We start from the raw sequence: 19,452 nt of genomic DNA, 5'->3' as shown, positions 1-19,452 counted from the left end.
GTGTGAGGCTGGTTCGGAGGAGGACTGCGTGGTAGACTAAAAAGCAAAACCTGACAAGTTTGACGTAAATAGGGAATTACACGGGTGAATTTATCAGAGCCTTTAGTTACAAATGTTGGTGCTGACGTCACATGTTGCTGCAACGGTCGGGTGGTCCCACATTACGGAGACAGTAGGGTTTGTACTGTTGGGGTATAGTGACGTGTCATCACCACCAGTAGCTGACTGCATTCATTGGCCGCCCCCCCCCCCCCCCCCCCCCTTGACGGCCTCTTCTCTACCACGACGTCCCATCTCTCATCTTTCATGCTTTTCGTTTAGTTTGTTTTTGGTTTTGGGTCCCGCATTTTTTTTCATTCGAAAATGTTAACAACAAGCTGAGAGAATTGTCTCAAACTAGGCTGAAAATGTCTGTGTTCAGGAATAAACACCTCTCAATCAGGTTTTTGATTTACTGACACTGAATTATTAAAATAATTATTTAATAATTATTATTATCATTGCATATTCCTAAAATATATCGCATTATTGTACAAATTGATTCTAATTTTTTTTTTTTTAAACAAATCAGTTTTCAAATTCGTGTTTAGTTATCACCGTTCATCCTTTCTTTTGTTTCCGTTATATTTGGCTCGTTAAACATATGTTTATTACATATAAAGGCATTTTAAAGGGTAATTGCATGCTTCTTGTCAACCAAAATCAAAAAGAATTCTTAAAAAAAGTCGAAAAGGAATCACACCAAAATAAGCATCCAATTTGACCAGGTTTCAACAAAATAATAAGAAAGAAACTCAAAAGGAAAAAAAATATTTGATAAGAAACCCAAAAAAAAAAAAAAAAAAAACAATCTTTAAGGCCTCATCCAAGATTCATTTTCTATCTAAACACACAATCGGATTCCTTCCTTTAATAAAAATAGGTAGAAATAAAAAAAATATATAAAAGGTAGAAGTTGTCTTAAATAGCCAAGAAAAACGAGGACCATCTAGATCTGTAATCCCATGCCAGCTCTAAACCAACACCCCGTAAACCAAAATACAAGTTTAATCGAAAACAAATACTCTGATTTCTTTTTGTTTCATGCGCCAAACACCTAGATCCATGAATGACATCTTATATCAACTATTCAGTGCTTAGCCATTTCCCTTTTTCAAATCTCGAATTCCAAAACCATCAAAAACTCTCTGATATAGCTCTCACTCTACTGCTAATGATAATCTAGTTCTAGCTGCTTTGTCTTTGTGTTGAAATAGGCTTTGTGTTGGTGTTCAATGGGGAGTCGTGGGTTTTGGTTTTACTGTAAACCAATATAAACAAAATTTTGTGAGATTTGTTTTTAGACAAAATTATGATATGAGCTTTATTATAAAGTGATTTTTATGGAATGTAGTAATTTTGAGCGTTTGATTTGGTCACGAAACCTTTTTTTTTTTTTTTTTGGGGGGGCTCAAAAATGTAAATTCATGGCTAAAACGTAACTTATTTAGGCGTTTCTTTTTAGTTTAGATGTGGCAAAATTGGCATTTGGGATTTATTTTCCACGTCAAGAAGATGGAAACGCCACAAAATTGCAAGAACCCGTAGTCGGAATGATGAGATATTGGCGGATTAGAAACTGAATCGTTTGGCTCGTTAGCTTCAAGCCGGGTCGACCCAGTTGGGTGGAAAAGACAACATGTAACCTGTCGTTTGAAAGATTTGTTGTATGAAAGACTTTCAGCGTGAAAAGACGTGCGTTACACATGAAGCTGCTCATCACACACGCTGCACGTGAGCTTTTCGATACTTTTCATACGAAAATAAAACTAACTGTGATATATTTTAGCGAGTTAGACTAATTTGTGAAAAAAAAAAAATTAGAATCAATTTGTAAAATGTGATCCAGTTTAGGGACTTGATAGAACAAAATAAAATAAAATGAAAAAAATAAGGCTGAAGGAGAGAAACTAATTCATCTTGTTTTTTTCATGAAATGAGATAAACTACTTTATCAGTTTGTGAGTTGTGAGGAAGTTGCCTAAATATCACAATTTCGATATTTTCAAATATGTACTTACCAAATAAATTTCTGAGTCAATGGTTTGGCTAACTAACATGTTGCACTATGTGATTGAATTTGGTGGTGGGACATAATTTGCTTTGAAATGCCAAATGATATAACACGGTTATGGTTTTAAAGATTTAAGGTCCAGTTGAATCTTTGGATGTTGGTTTCCCATACAATGATTTAAATAATCTCAATATGGTAGAAACCAGATTGTTTACCTCTCATTACCCAAAAAAATAAAAAATAAAAAAAACAAAATTTTTCTTCTTCTTTTTTTTTTTTTTTTTTTTGGGGGGGGGGGTGGTTTCCAAGCAAGAGGCACAACTTTGGTTGTACTATTCGATGATGTTAAATTTTCTCAACTTTGATACCCAAATAATCTAGTGTTAAAACTTTGAAAGATTATGTTTGGAGCTCTCTAAAGGCTTTGCTTGTTATTATGCTACATATCTTATTGCATTATTCCAATTGGACAATTATTCCAGTTTCAAAACGGATAATTGGTGTTCTTGTGGACTTGGATATTGGAGAATAATGGATGATGTGGTGCTGTTATTGTCCTGAAGAAAGATCGTTGCGGAGAGAATTTTGGACTAAGTTAAATCAGATGGTGAAATCAGGGCCAAAATCCTAGGTTTGTCTTAGAGATTTTAATGATGTGATTGAGCAGGGAGAGAAGTTAGGAAGTTGAAATGTCTCAGCTAAATTGAATTTCTTCTTAAGAAATTTCATGTTTGAGGTTGGTGGGGTGGATATTGGCTTTGTAGGAAACACTTTTACCTAGTGCAATAGAAGGGGCGGGAAGACTAACATTACAGGGAGATTAAACAGGGTGATAGTAAGCGTGGATTGGAGAACTCATTTCGAGCAGGCGAGTGTTGTCCATTTATCGTGCGACGACTCTGATTATATCCCCATCTAGCTTCATCTAGCTTTGGATCATACTCGTTGCGCTAGACCTTTCAGATTTTTAGAAATTTGGACGAGAGATCCCAGGTGCAAAGACATGGTGGATGAAGCGTGCACAAGACCTGACTCAACGGACAAAAGAGCTTCAGTTAGACAGAAACTTATCGTATTGCTTTAGCCCTTAAAAGATGGAATAAAAATGTTTTTGGTTTTTGTCAATCGAGAGTGGCAGAACTTGTTGGTTTTTGTCAATCGAGAGTGGCAGAACTTGAAGACAAACTCCAATGGATTCAAGGCCTTAATTCGACAGAGGAAAATTTGTTGGCTGAACAGAGGTTGCAGTGCGAGCTTAATGAATGGCGGAAAAGAGTCGAGCTTTTGTGGAGACAAAAGTCTAGGGAACTATGGATCACTGCTGGAGATAGAAACACCAAATTCTTTCATGCTTTGACTATTGCAAATAGAAGGAAAATTTTCATCCCTACCCTCAAAGATGGTAATGGAGTATGGAAAACAACTCGAATGGAAATGGAAAATTTGCTGATAGGGGAGTTCACCAATTATTTAAAGCAGAGAACTTATGGAGAAGTGAGAGGTTAGGAGATTTTATTCAAAGTTGTATTTCCACGGAGGAGAATCGGATATTGGAAGCAATCCCTTTTGAAGTAGAAATTTGGAACGTGGTGCAAGTAATGCATTCGACTAAATCTCCCAGGCCCAACGGAATGCCGACTGTGTTCTTCCAGAAATACTGAAGTATTGTAGGAGCGATGTCATGAATTTGATCTAGAATGTTTTCAGGTCAGGATGGCTTCTAAGGGACACTAATCGCTCTTTTGTGGTTCTGATTTTTAAAGTTACTGGAATGACTGAATTCAAGCATCTCAGACTGATTAGCTTGTGTAACACGATATACAAGATCATCTCGAAAATACTTTCTGACCATGTTAAGCCGCTGCTGATCAAAATTATCCTGCCAAATCAGTTGGCCTTTGTCCCTGGAAGATGGTTTGAGGAAAATGTCATCTTAGCTAATGAAATCTTGCACTCTATAAAGCGTAGGAAAGGAGTAAAAGGAATTGTAGGATTAAAAGTAGATATGCAAAAAGCACACAATAGCTTCGATTGGGTAATTTTGACCAGGATCCTCATCATATTTGGTTTTTCGGACAGAATTGTCGAACTCATTCTAAATTGCATTTCTTCTGTCTTGATGGAGTTACTGTTTAACGATAGCATCTTTGGTACAATTCCCATGAAGAGAGGCCTTAGGCAAGGAGATCCTATTTCTCCATTTTTGTTTATTATCTTGACAGAACTTTTCTCCAGGATGCTCCATGCTTGGGAATTTGAAAAGAAATTTAACGGTGCAAAAATTGGACGTCTTGCTCCAGCTATTTCTCAGCTGATGTTCGCGGATGACATGATCCTTTTTTATAGAGCAAATTTGAAGGAGGTCAAAAACGTTTTTCAATGTCTTCATCTTTATTGTAAGTGGACTGGTCAGGTTTTTAACAAGAAAAAATCAGGTTGCATCTTTTCCCTTAATGTTCTTGGAAGGACTAAAGCTTTAATAAAAAGCTGCTTAGGGATGAAAGAAATTGATAAAAATTCAAAAAACCTAAGATTGCTGTTGGTGGTAGGGAGAAACAAGTCCTTTGCTTTTGAAGACCTTAGGTTAAAGATGGAAACCAAGTTTCATGGTTGGAAGGCTAAACTTTTATCTCAAGCTGGAAGAGCGACTCTAGTGAAGCATGTTGCTGCGTCGATCCCAGTTTATACCATGTCTTCGGTCCTTCTCCCTAAAGGGTGGTGTGAAAATTTGGAAAAGATGGCCAAAGATTTCCTATGGAAGAATGATTTGAATAAAGGTAGAGGTTTTTACCCTATAGCATGGAAACGAGTTTGCCAATCGAAAATGAATGGAGGCCTGGGCATCAGGAGATTTTGGTCTTTCAACAGAGCTTTAATAGCCAAGATAGGATGGAATCTAGCCACCAAGGAGAATTTATTGTGGGTGCGAGCTTTAAAAGCAAAGTACTATCCTCACACTTCTTTTATGAAGTGCAAAAAGAAAAACGATTGTTCATGGTTTTAAAGTGGGATTATATGAAAATCAAACCTTTACTGGCTAAAGGGTTGTGTTTTAGAGTGGGGAGAGGTGACAAAGTGAACTACTGGGTTGGGTTCCAAACCTTCCAAATTTCCTGCTGAAGCCTAGGCCCTCATCTGCTCCTAATATCGGAATGGTTAGTTCCTTAAAGTCCTTTAATGGAAAGTGGAACCTCGATCGGCTGGAGAGCCTTTTCAATCAAGAATTGGCCAAGTGTATAAAGGAGATTTTTTAGGTCAGCAATGAGTAAGACGACAAGTTAATCTTCCTTCAAGGTCAAATCGGCTTAAAATATGGACGTGGAAGGTGATCTTAGCAATGAAAACTGGTGGAAACACCTGTGGAGAAGCAAGATCCATGAAAGAACCAAATTCTTCCTTTGGAACCAAAGTCTACCGGTTCTTAATAATCTTGCTGCCAGACGTATGAGTCTGGAGAATTTGGAGTGCGGTCACGGATGTCAGAGTTCGGAAATAGAAATCCATCTCTTTTTCCATTGCGAGATTGCCAAGATATTGTGGTTTGCGAGCCCTTGGGGAATTCAGTGGGAGGAGTTTGGACACAATGATATTCTTGCCTTCCTCAAGTTCCTTTCCAACCTGGAGGGATACCTTCCAGTTCATCAGGAGGATAAGGAAAATTTCTTTATGTACATTGCTATTACCCTGGAACATATTTGGTGGATTAGGAACCAAATTGTTCATGAAGGTTGTGTGGAGAATATTGAGACAACACCTGCGGTAGTGATGAAGAGATTCCAGGAGCTTAAAGAGGCAATTAGTCGAGATGAACCAGTCCACTTCCCTCGGACAAGCAACTTTGCTGGATTATCTCATGTTTGGAGAAGGCCTCCGGAAGGTGTCATCAAGTTTAATACAGATGCAGCTGTTAGAAATAAAGGTAGCCACCTGGAGGTGGTTGCCAGAAATTCCAAAGGCAAGGTCCTTCACATTCAGGCTTTCAATTCGGTTGTGAATGTTCCACAAACAGCTGAGTTGGATGCTATTCTGAAGGCCATGCAAGTGGCGAAGAATTTCAATTGCAACAGCATCCAGTTTGAATTAAATGCTTTAAATATGATTAGAGCTCTTTAGGATAAAGACGTTACAAACCTTCACTGGACTGCCAAACCTTTCTTTAACACTATCTTTTTGTATTTGGATTTTTTTAGCAAACTTTCTTTTTGCTGGGCTCCTAGGAAAGCTAACGTTTTGGCCCACCTTATTAGCCAATGGCCAGTGAGCCAGGATTTATATGGACCTATTGATCCAAATTGACTCCTGCAAAATTGGTTTCTTTGTATGACTCGAGAAAGTGATCCTGAGGACACTTCCTGAGTCGAGGCTTTTGTTCATGCCTTCTTCTTTTGGTTTCAATGAAACTCAAGTTTTAGCCCAAAAAAGAAAAAAATAACATTTTTTTTTCTGGATTAAAATTCTGCTCTCTCTCTCTCTTTCTCTCTCTCTCTCTCTCTTTCTCTCTCTCTGTGTGTGTGTGTGTGTGTTAAATTCTGACATATCTTGTTCTTGGATTTGCTGATAGTAATAAAAGTAGCTAGAAAATCAATGAACATCATTATGGGTCTATAGATGGACATGGGCCAAGTTGTTGTTCAAGTTGTCCATTCGGAAATGAGCTTTTGGGCTGTACTGTTTTAAACGACTGGGCTGTCCTGTTTGAAAGGGGAGTTCCGTATCTTTATATTGTAATATTCAAAGTGTTACTGGTCAAAGATGATATGTTTGATTGTTTATAAATCACATAATAAATAGTTTTTTTTTGTTAGAAAAGTATATTTCGGTATCTTTATATTGTAATATTCAAAGTGTTACTTGTCAAAGATGATATATTTGATTGTTTATGAATCACATAATAAATATATATATATATATATTTTTTTTTTTTTTAGAAAAGTATAACTACAACACAAATTATAAAACCATTATGTAAGATGTTTAGGACCAGGTGGCAAATGAGATTAGATGAGTCACGAGGCACGAAAGCCCATTTTACAGAGAATTTGTTCTCAGAACAAGGCACGTATGCTTTTCGAACTCTACGTGTCGACCTGTAAGTTCAAGATTTCGGATAGCTCATAGAAGGACCAGGATTTGCACAGTAGAAGTGGACAGTATTGCTGACTTTATAGCTTTTGTACTGGCATATATTTACTTGGCGGCATTCATTCTTTACCTTGCCATACAAAAACTAAATACAAAGAGGTTCACAATATGCATAAAATGATCCACACAATCAGGTCGGTTCGAACACAAACACCGGCTTTTGTTTCACCAACTCTGCGTCTGCCTTCCAACTTTGGTTCCAAAGCTACTGTGGTGAGGTTGAGACCGGTTAACACTTTGGCTAATAACAAGGAAGGTATTGCACCTAACATGGACAAAGAAAAGAAACCCAACGAGAAAACTGGGTGAGTATTTGATAAACAAAAATATGGTCCTTTTTATTTATTTATCTTATCTTTTGGATTTGGTTTTGAATTAGATTTTTTGATGCAAATTAATTTTTAATATATGAAATGCGGATGGTGTTTTAGAGACGTGATGTCCCATTCATTTGGGGAAGGGTATGCGACCAGGTCGGATGAGGAAGGATTTGGCGGGGTCTATGGTGGGAACCAATCCATTCCTAAGACTGAGGAAGATCAGCTTATCCATGAGAATCACCCTGGTATTTATGTGCTTACCCTTTCTGTTGTTCTATTATAATTCATAACAATTTTTTTTTTTTTAATTCGTGGAGTGATTTTAAGGATTATATAAAATATGTTCGGTATGGATTTTATGTCAGATCAAAAATTATTTTTATATATGCAACAAAAAATTAGCTAAAATATATATTGAATTGAGAGCTATTAGTATAGAATGATAATTATTTAAAAATTGGAAAAATAAAAACTGGTTTTTTAAATAAAGTTTGTTGTCTAGTTGTTTTATTTGTAAAAACAATTAAATAGAAGAATTGGCCTAACATTTAAAATAATTTCTTTGAATTGAACAAGCAATAGGTTAATTAAACGCATGGCGATTCGAGCATACAAATAAATAAAATATGTTTTTCCGCGTTATTATGGGAGCGCATATATTATGATTAAAAGAAGAAAGTAGTTTATTATTTTTTTTATTTAAAAAAAAAAAGGGAAAAAAGGAAAATAGAGGTTCTTGGTAGAGTATTTTATAGGTGAAGCTCCGATATTATCGAATTATAAAGTGGTCCTCGGACATGTTTAATTCCATTTTGTGCAGCTATATATTTTCCTAGTTACCAGTTTGTTGATATTTATTTATTTATTTTTTTTCGACAAATTTGTTGATATTTGTGTTTGGAATTGAATCATATGGGAAGCGTACGACAAGACGCAGGGAAGTGAGGTAAAGGAGAAGGAGAAAGCAAGAAACCAGCTTTAACGCATCAGCATAATTCGGATTCGTACCCGATTAACTCTGGAATATATATATATATATATATATATATATATATTTTTTTTGTTTTGGGAAATCCTTTTGTTTTATGAGATTTGACTGTTTTGGAATATTTTATCTATTGAGGGGTATTTTAAGCTCTCAGATGTATCGACTATTTCTCAAAGGTTCTTTTGCTTCTCTGAGAAATTTTTATTCTATTGAGCTAAATTTGAATATAACTTAGAATATAATTCATTATTGTTATTCTCGTTGGTCAGACCATAAATCGGGTTATTATTATGGGCTATCTGATGTTACTCTTTCCTTTTTCTTTTGCTGAATGTATAATCAATTCGTTTCTTTTAACAGAGTGCTCCATCCTTAGCGATGGTGAAAACTAAATTGTGTCTCGTTGCAAGATATTGGGAAAAAAACGTATAGCCAAAATGAACTACTTCTTAAGTAGAACATCTATTTAGTTTAAAAATAAAATAAAATAAAAAAGAACTATCGAATCAAATTAGAATCAAGTTTATGTGGATTGCCCGAGACAATATATTGCAAAACTCGGGAAAAATTTTCTGCAGAATAAACAGTATAACTAAAACTTATTCCGTATGAGGTGCCGCTGCCATAAAAGTTGAAAAAATGTGACAAAACTGAAAATTATTATAATGATTTTGCAAGATTTTTTTTCTTGATAGTTAAGAAAATTAATTTTTAGTCGGATAAAATGGACATTATATGATGAGAGAAGCGACAACTTAAAGAGTCATTCATAAGAAAGCAAAGCTGCTTTATAAAATATTGATTTCATCATATAAAATTTTAATTTATTTGTTTTTGTATTGAGAAATTCTAGATGCTATAGCAACTTTTTATATTCCTAATTTACAGTTTTCCAACTTTATTTTAAAAATTTTAAATTATTTCTCAGAAAGAAACCTCCTTATTTCGTTAATGATCGCCAATGGAGGAAGACCAGCAACTAGATCCTAAAGGGGCGCCAAAGACTTTAATAGCTATCAGTAGTATTGCAGAGGCGGTGCTTGCTACGTTTCCTTAAAAAATTAAGAAAAAAAGGAAAACCTTTCGTGTGCCTCTAACACACCCAAGGAGCCACCGTTGGCAACTGACCATTGGAGGTGGTCTTCTACTTGCCAGCAACGACTAGACACTTTGAGAAGATATCAAATTTTAAAAACATCAACAGCTGCCGTTGGCATGATGCAGTCGAAGGCTGGAAGCCATCTGTCCAAGAAATATAATATTAATATTAATCAAAATAACAGAAGTTCAATTACATCTATAGATCAAAATGTAAATATTAATAGAAATTTCAAAAAAATAGAAAAAAAAATTGATAGTATTAGTTTAGAATAATGATATTAATTAAATACTAAATAAAAAAGTTATAATAAATATTGTGTATTTGTTGCATATAAAATATTGAAATTTCATAAACATGATAAAAAATAATAATAAAATATTTTGTTAACCAGAAAAGGCATGTATTTTGTATAAAATTGATAGAACAAAAAATTAAATAATAAAAAGTTCACTTTTAATTTTTTACTTACCCTTCGTCGTAATACACAAAGATATTAAAAATGATATATTCAATTTAGAATTTAAAATATTAAAAATATTTATAAATTCAGAGTTATTTAATTTAGATTTTAAAAAAATTTATATAAATTTAATAATATTAAATTTAGATTTTAATAGATTTTATAAAAATTTATTAAAATTTAAGTATATTTAATTATAATTTTATATAATTTTTTTAAAATGGTATTAAAAAAATATTAATTTTAATATATTTTAAAAATAATAAATTTTAGTATATTTGAAATGATTTTAATAGTAAAATTGTGAAAAAAAATTATCAATATAAAATTCAACATAAATTCCAAGAATTCGTATGATTTTTATAAATTTTTTATAAAATCTGTAAAATTTTATAACAGCTCATCAAATCCTTTAAAATCTATAATTCATTTTAAATCTATTAAATTTTAAATTGGATACACTCCCTTAAATTACCAATTGATTTAGAAAGACATATACTTTATTTTTTTCATTTTCTATATATTTTTTCTTTTCCTTGTAAAAAGTTAAAAAATAAAACTTAGACAAACCAAAATATTAAAATTTTTCATAAAATATCCTCGATATTTTTATGAAAATTGTAAAAATAAAAAATATCTTTTGATTTCATCGGTTATTTGATCAGCATTAGCGATGTTAATGGGATTGCTGTCTAAAGTTTGTTTTTTTGGATATATGACTGGCATCGGAGAAGAAAATTCTTTCATTGTCTAAATTGATGTTTGGAGTTTATTTTTTTCAAGTAAGTTGCTAACACTGTCAAAGTTACCGATGGTATTCATTTATTTATTTATTTTTTCATGCATTTGCCATATCCTATACTAATAGCGACAGTAACTCCGTATTGGATAAGGAATCCTAATTAAACCTAATTTAAAGTCAAACAATAAAAATTTGAAGATAAATAAAAATAGGGAGTTATATTAGAAGTGCAAAGGAAATTCTCTTTTGTATTGTTGATATATTTTATAAAATGTTATTATTTGAACTTTCGCTAGGGACCTTATATTATATGGAGCGATATTTTAACATTACTTAATTATTGTTTTTTTTATCATTTTTTTATAAAACAATATTTTAATATTAAAATTATCTATGATTAGGAGATTTGTGAATTTAGAATATTAAAGAAATTATTACAAATTTTAAAAAATAATCGGTTTCTCAAGAACCAAAAAAAAAAAAAAAGAAAAAAGAAAAAAAGAAAAAAAGCGGGTTTAAAGATTTTCTGTATTTGCAAGAATTTGAACGTGGAATATGCCATCAACACTTAAGAATGCGTTTCATTACCTATTAATTTTTTAATTATTTATTATATGTTAATGTATTTTTTCCCCTTTCTGTTTTATAAACAACAATATGTTATTGGTACGAACAAAAAAAAAAAAATATGTTATTGGCGTCAACGAGTATGAAAATTTCCTCGCCTATTTGTTTGAAATATGCGAAAACTTTCCCAGCATCTTCCGCTGAATGAATTGAGGAATAAAAAAATACACACAACGAATAATCTAGAACCAAATTTTATTATCACCAAAAACCAAAAAGCCAATTTTTTTTTCTTTAAAAAAACATAAAAGAAAATATTATTTAAAAAAAAAAGAAAACAAACATATTTAGGGGTGGAGCAATTTAATCCGGGATGAGGAAAAGAAAAACGCGTAACCAAACGATGGGCTGTCCCTGTCGGTTAGTCCTTATCACATTCGACAATTTTTACAGGCGTGCCTGACAAGGCTAGGTTGGCGTGTATTTTTCAACCACCGCCTCAGCGATAAACAAGGACCGCACACGACAAAAAAATCCTAGCCGCTCATCATAACATAAAAGTTTTTAATCCTGACCGTTCACATCACAGAGGGCATTATAAAAGAAGGATGGATGTACTTCTCTTACCGTTCATTCTTTCTATCAGCGCCTCAGCGTTATCGTTATCGATCCTTCTCCGCCAATCCTAATGGTCTATTCAGATCCGTTGTCAATGTTTTCATTCTATGCTTCTCCTTGTTCGATTCGGCCAGATCTCTTCGAGATCTACATATACATGGCAGTTTCGACGGAGAAACGTTTTGGGAACTCGGATAGCTGATTCATCGAGATTTAGATTTCGATTCAAGGTTCGGTGTGTTGCGTTAAAAGTTTCTTATCGAACTTTTTTTTTTTTTTCTTTTTGTTGTTTTCGGTTCCGTGAGCTTTGTATGTTGTAGATTTGTATTTATCGGCATTTTATTGTTAGGTATGGCGGTGATGATCGTATCAGATCCAAAAGACGAGGTTCGTAGCCAAGGCGTTACCGATTAGATTAAGATCTGATTATGTGGCAACAGATCTTTTGTGAAGAAGATCGCGGCGGCTAAATAAGATGTTGTATCACCGTGTAATTGTAAAAAAAATGGATAGTTTGGGATGCACAGATTAAGCGAGGGTGTTTCTGGTTGGTTTTGTTTTATATGGGTGTAGAAGATGTTGGAACAAAAGGCCTATGGAGGCTGAGTTCTGATCTATCTTTGTCATCCCGACCTTTGCCATGACAGGTGCGCTTGCATGGCAGGTCACCCAATTCTTAATAAAAAAAAGTAACAATTTTTTGGTTTCGAGGGATGAACCGCACGGGGATTGCCCGGGGTCTTCCCTCCGGTGTGCTGTGTGCTTTTCGTTTTTTGCTTTCTCTTCCTATATAAATTCGCTGCTCACCCGACGAAAAGGATACAAGTCTGCAACTCAAAACATCGTCTGCCAAAGGTATACTCTTATCAATCCGCTAGGTTTTAAGGTTTATTTCATTTACTTCACAATAGATCGAGATGAATTAGATTTGTTTGAGTTAGCGATTTTTTATCAGGCCTAAGTTTAAATTTAGCGCTTAGGCCACATTTTAAGGCTAAAGCAATCCTTTTTTCCTTCACATCAAGATTGATGTAGACCATTAACTTGAAAAGCCGGTACAAATATATCACGCTCTAGTAATTTTATTATGTATGATTTTTGAAGTTTATCTGCTTTATCCATTTTTATCAGTCATAATTTTTGGTGGTTTAAGGCTAGCTTAATTTTATTAGAAGATTTCAGAGAACAATTAAATTTTTTAATATTCTGTGGGATCTGCTTTATAAATTTTTTATCATTCATTAAGGTGTTCCGATTCTAAATTTTTTTCTCAATAGTTAAAAGTTTTCCAATTCTGTAGCTTATATTGGACGAATTCGGACATACCAATTTTTTAAATATTCAATTTTAAAAAAGTTTTGGCATGATGTTTTGTCATTTGTCATTTACAGTTTGCGATTAATGGAGTCCAAATACATCTTGGCCTTGGAGCATATACAGTTATGATAGTACAATTTCTAACTTCGACAGATAAATTGCGTTCTGTATTGTTCGACGTTCTATTTTTTTTTACAATAATTTAATTTTAACCGCCAGTAAGCCTGCTTTAGACGTGATAGCGTATATTTCCTGCAACATGTGCGTTAATCCCACTGCAACACGAATAGATCCAGCTACCTTCTAGCAAATAATATTCGGTGCCCTGTTTCTGCATATTTGTTTACCTGGTTTGTTCTGTTGCCTACAGCATATTTGATTTGGGTAAATTTTTTGAATTGATTACCTAGTTCTCAGAGCTACTTCGTTTGCAGTTGGTTCTTGTTCCCACTGTATTGTTGTACTTTTAACGCGTGTATATTGTGGCGGCGTTAAGAATGTAATCTGATGCAACCGTTTGGTTGTGAACTGGTTGTACATGTATATTGTTATGTTTTGTGTCTTCTAGCTCAAGACGTGTATCGGCCTGCTTTGGTCTGGCTGAAGTCAGTTGCAGCGTAGACTGCTGACGTTTGTGCAGAACGAACCGAAGGATAATATTGTGGTTCTCTCATACCGCTAGCTGCGAAGGAAGACTGCTTCGATGAAGTTTTTGACTGTTTCTTCAATGAGCTTGCAAAAGCATTCGTCCAGAGGTGACTATTGTGTTATCAACACCCTCTATCGTTGACTTTTTGGATGGATACATCATTTCCATCTATTTTCATTTTTTGATTATATGAAGCAAGATTTTCTTAATTTTTTATTCTTATTTATTGATTTTTATGGATTCATTTTTATAGTAATCTTCTTTGATGTATTTTGTTGATTATTCTTGTTATTATTATTTTGTGATTATTATTATGTTAGTGTAATTTTCATAGTAATGTTCTTTGATGTATTTTGTTTATTATTATTACTAATATTGTGATTATTATTGTTTGTTATAATGTAATCTTGTTATTATTATTTTGTGATTATTATTATGTTAGTGTAATTTTCATAGTAATGTTCTTTGATGTATTTTGTTTATTATTATTACTAATATTGTGATTATTATTGTTTGTTATAATGTAATTTTACTATTTCTGTAAATTCTTAAAAAAGTGTTATTTACTTTTTGATGGGGAAGCTGTGTCAAAATTATTCTGCGGCATGGTGTGGTGTTTTGCTCGCTCCCCTGATCCGCTTGATTATTGGATATTTGCGCCATGATTTTGAGTGGTCCAGAATCTTTCCTATTTGCTACATTTAAAAAATGGGTTTGGTTCTGTTTGGTTGAAGAAATAAATTTTTTGTCAAATGAATTTTTTTTTATCCAAGTTCAAAGCTGTTTTGTGTTTAGCCCCCGAAAAAATGTGAACGGAATTGGTATGGAAGTTAATTTTTTTTTTTTGGAATAGTTGTTTTAAAATAGATTTGCACCCCTTTTCTTATATTTTTGCCCTCTTGGTTTTTATAACTACTATTTCTAATTTTAAAAGGTGGGTTTGGTTCGCTTTGTTTAAGGGAAAAAAAAATGTAAAATGAGAACAAAGCGGGGTATCTAATTTTGATGTTTTAATTGTGCCAAGAAATGTACGATATATGTTTTTTACTATACGAATTATAAAATCTAATTTTGATGTTTTAATTGTGCCGGTGTTTTAAATTATTATTTTTTTTTTGGAATAATTGTTTTAAAATAGATTTGCTCCCCTTCTTATATTTTTGCCCTCTTGATTTTTATAACTCTAGTACTATTTCTAATTGTAAAAAGTGGGTTTGGTTCGCTTTGTTGAAGGGAAAAAAAAATGTAAAATGAGAACAAAGCGGGGCATCTAATTTTGATGTTTTAATTGTGCCGGTGTGTTAAATGTGCCGAGAAATGTACGATATATGTTTATTACTATTCGAATTATAAAATTAGTATAATATTTGCTATGTGAATCACAATGGAATGGTGTTTAAAATTAAGAGTTTTTTTCTTATATGAATCACAAGAGAAATATATTTTGAGAATGGCGCCGCTGTTGGGGAGACTTATTTTGTGCGTTTTCATGTATTAGAATTCAAATGGTAGTTATTTTAGTTTATTACCAGCAAAGGCTATTAATAAGTTGAAAGAAATTATTAGTTACATAGATTCAAAATTTATATATAATATTAGTGTTTTGAATTTGAAACTGTTGGAACAATAATGTTTTTTGTAGTAGAGATTATTGTGCCCCAATTTTTCTGATAGATCTGTAAGCTCGAACGGTCAGAGCGCTCAAATCCAATTTGGCTTTTGAGAGGATGGTGGTTCGAATCCACCCGGATCTGAAATGTTAATTTCATCTGTAAGAAGAGAGCGGGGGCTAATCCAATTTTGGCTTCTGAGATTAGAACGTTTTGCTTTGAAGTGGTTAATCCATGCTTAGTTGTGCTTATCAGAAAAAAAAAATTTAATAATGAGACTTGTTGAATTGTATATTTAAGAAGTTTATTCATTTAATGGAATTTTTCTTGTGACGTTTGCTTGAAAATGTGTTGTTTACCTATACATTTTTTGAAATCCTATAATTCTTGTATTCCCCTATTTTAACCATGACAATTCTTTTATAATAATGATTGAATTTAAAAAATATTCGTATGTTTGATTTGGTCCATAAAAAATGTTAAAAATATTTTCACAAGTCTCTTGCTAAATAGAAAAAAAAAATTCAAAAATTAGCAAAAATGATGAAAAACAGAAAAAAAAAGAATCTTTTCTGTTTTTGGTAAATAAAAAAGTGAAATCATGACATTTTTTTAAAGACCACTAATATGTTCTGAATTTAAAATTGCCAAAATTATTTTCTTAAAAAAAAAAAAAGTAGGTGGTGATTAAAAAAATTAAATTAAGATCCGTTGTAGCTTGGACTTCTTGGCCCGCAGGGGATAAAGGGAAGTGTCGTGAAGCTGCACGCAACCTGCCATGTGTTTTCCATTGAGCGTGCCGTGCTTCACGAGGTGATAAAGTTAGTAAGTTTAATTCCGCGTATGGGCAACGCATGCTTGCGTGTCAACTAAACCACCAAACCATTAAATGGTAGACAGCTGTTCACGCATCGCCATTAAAATATCTTCAACTGCTTTTTCGTAACAAACACATGGTTCTGTGCCGTCCACGTAGCGAACAAATTTACCGTCGATCTCTCGTCGAACGCATACCTGTTGATCGTACGTTCCATGACCCTCCTTTAAAAATTAGGGTTTGTTTCTCTTTGCCGACACACACAGCTGGACACGTACCTCACGTTTCTACTTTTCGTATTGGATCTCTGCATATTTGTCTATACTTCTTTGATTTTCCGTTAACGGTAATTTTCTCGGTTGTTTTTTATTATTTTGTATTGGATTTATGTAAATCAACCTTTTTGAGTGTTATTGTTTTCGACTTCCGCGTCTCAGATAAGTTCGGTTTGTTCCGATGGCGTCTGCATCGGTCTTAAATTGTGCGTTGCCTCGTTGTTGCTCCATAGCAAGTTTGCCTTGCCGGCCGATATCCATTCGCAACAAGACGTTTCGGTGATGAACGCAGACGGCTGAATCAGATAGGAGCCTTCTGATTATAGTGATGAAGGGTTTCAGATCGCTAATTTGCTAATTATGTAAAACTTGGCGAAGGTTGTAACCTCTTTTAATAAATTGGGGATAAAAGGCTAATAATTTCTTCGCCAGTCCCCTAATTGATTTGGTATTTTGTGAGCCGACCTTTGCCATGGCAGGTGCGCTTGCATGGCAGGTCAAAAAGAAACATAATAAAAATATTTGATTTGGTTTTTCAGAGGAGAGGTCGCACGTGGTTTTGCCCGGGATCTCTCCTCTGGTGTGTGCTTTGGCTGTTCTTGCTGCTTTTTTCTTCTCTCATAATCATTCAAATCCTATACGCAGAATTTTCCGAGCTACAACTTCAGTCGCTCATCTCGTTCATGGTAGATCCATCTGCAAAGGTACATTGAATGTTCTATCCCTCCTATTATTATTTCTTTAATTAATTTAATGGCCGTAGCAAATCCTGCTAAATATATGGTAGCCTGGTTCAAATATTGGAATAACAAATGCGGCTTTGCTTTTTATATTGTTTTTGGCATGAACTGCTGTTAGTTTTAGTCGCATTTACATTGGAGCTAGAAATACAAATGACGAATTGGAGAATCGGCATGACATTTATATATTGATATTTGGTCATCCTCGCATACGTACATGCTTTAATCTTCCTACAATTCCCATTCATACATGCTTAAATCTTCCTGCAATTTTGGTATTTGTTTATTTATAGTTTTTGACTTTTTAATGCAGTTAGTAATTAACTTGAACCGAAATTAATCGATGAGTGAGGCTTTAGCATCCCCACAAAAAAAAAAAAAAAAAAAAAAAAAACATGATTACGCCGTTATACGTGTGTAGTTATTTTATTTATTTAATTTGATTTCTTTTGGAAGTACTTAAACTTGTTTTAAATGCGTGTTTAACTGTACTGACGAATAATTAGTTCGTGAATTGAGAGCTGTACGTGTTGTTGTATCAAATAGTTATATGGAAGTAGATTATTCTATGTAAATGGACATACTAGTGTGTGACGTTAAGCACCACAAAAGTGCTCGTAATCAAATAGAAATTTTCGCTGCTGTGCTTGTGGATGACTTTCCTGCAAGGAGAAAGATGTGTATCGTTGTCGGGTGGTGGAATCTTTATTGTTAAATATGTTTTCCATTTATCGCCATTCGAAGCAATTAATCTGAGACGACAGGGGTCGTGAAAACGAGAGTTTGTATCATAATGTTAAAAAGAGTACGATGAGCAGCAGCCGAGGAAATGAAATCACGTTATGGTTGTGTATCATTTAGTAATTGTTGCGATTTCTTACTATTCATTCGTCTATTGAATTGTTGAATCTCTAATGATTAGCTGCTCCAAATGTCAATATTTTGTTATGTTCTATTTATCTAACAAATTGTATTTTGCTACTGTGCTTATTATACGCATTTCTGTAAATTTATTTACTTATTTATTTTTTTGGGGCTAAGATTAATGAGTTTGTGCATATTATTTTTAGTGATTTTTCGACGAAGACGCGATTGAAATGTTCTCTTAGTGTGTTTAGATGTGGGGTATAAAATTAATTAAGATTGATAAATTTATTGTTAATTATCGGTTTAACCCAGTAATTAAGCCAATACCGAACTGTATTTGGCTTTCCATAACTCTGCAATTTCCCCTCGTGTGTGTATGTATATATATATATGTATATATATATATATTTCTCGTCTTGGGTAAGGGAACTAAAACTAGCATATGGTAATGTTAATATTATTTCTAAATCAATTAAAATTTTTATGCTTCATTGTTGATGATCTGCTGCTTTTCATTTAAGTTAGGCAGTATTGGCCGTATAGCCTTCATTATTTTTCTGTTATCAAGTAAAGATCTCCCTTTTAAGCGGTAGGAAATTTTTGAGATGCCAATTGAAAATTTTGGTTCAGTGATATGATTAAATTCTTCATGCTTTAACCAGTAAATGGCTTTTTAAAATAAGAATTTGATTTGGTATATTGTCCCATCTCAATGAGCAAATTGTTTTTGGGACCTTCATTTGTATAATTATAATTAAGGTAGCTATATAACCTTCGATGACCTTTTAAAGAACTTTGCGTCTGATACATTCTGGAATATCTAAAAATATTTCATGGATTATTTCAATATTTAGGTCTGAAAGCTCAAGATGGAAGACCGCTCAATCTAAGTGGTAGTTTTGAGAGGTTGGTAGTTCGAATCATCCTGATTTGTTTGGCTACGGTACATTATTTTTTCTTAAAGAGGGCCGGCCGCATTGGCTTTGGAAGTTGTACGGTTCGACTAGCATGTGTAAGCATGTAGCTAGCGTTCCTAGTCAGAATCAAAATCAAACTTTTCTTTTGAGTATAAGTGGGCCATCGTAAGTGGATTCTTCAAGGGAAGTTCATACCATGTCCATATTTCTATATGCTTGTAATTAAATTTCTGTTGCAAGATTAAAAGTATTCATTGCGAATTGTGTC

The 19,452-nt window shown here is 33.5% G+C and overlaps 2 protein-coding genes and 1 long non-coding RNA gene across 4 annotated transcripts; all 3 read left to right on the top strand.

Annotated features, from left to right (window-relative positions):
- Positions 1-5,365: 5,365 nt before the first annotated feature.
- Positions 5,366-6,166, top strand: LOC125423735 (uncharacterized). The gene has a single exon (XM_048478867.2). It carries the CDS (start codon positions 5,366-5,368, stop codon positions 6,164-6,166), a length of 801 nt encoding a protein of 266 aa, XP_048334824.2.
- A 1,083-nt stretch (positions 6,167-7,249) lies between these two features.
- Positions 7,250-8,758, top strand: LOC107424585 (uncharacterized). Its single transcript, XM_016034431.4, has 3 exons — positions 7,250-7,500; positions 7,627-7,760; positions 8,436-8,758. Exons 1-3 carry the CDS (start codon positions 7,304-7,306, stop codon positions 8,495-8,497), a joined length of 393 nt encoding a protein of 130 aa, XP_015889917.1. The 5' UTR covers positions 7,250-7,303; the 3' UTR covers positions 8,498-8,758.
- A 3,233-nt stretch (positions 8,759-11,991) lies between these two features.
- LOC107424595 (uncharacterized) lies at positions 11,992-18,440 on the top strand. Of its 2 annotated transcripts, XR_007242486.2 has the most exons (4): positions 11,992-12,222; positions 12,342-16,591; positions 16,823-17,038; positions 17,306-18,440. It is a non-coding gene; the product is annotated as an uncharacterized LOC107424595 (long non-coding RNA). The 2 variants fall into 2 exon arrangements; XR_007242485.2 differs by having other exon boundaries at positions 16,823-18,440.
- Positions 18,441-19,452: the final 1,012 nt, after the last annotated feature.

This window comes from Ziziphus jujuba, chromosome 7 (genome assembly GCF_031755915.1).
Source record: "Ziziphus jujuba cultivar Dongzao chromosome 7, ASM3175591v1".
Lineage (NCBI taxonomy): Eukaryota > Viridiplantae > Streptophyta > Magnoliopsida > Rosales > Rhamnaceae > Ziziphus > Ziziphus jujuba.
Note: the sequence above shows the minus strand (reverse complement) of the source record. Positions and strands in the feature narration are given on the sequence as shown.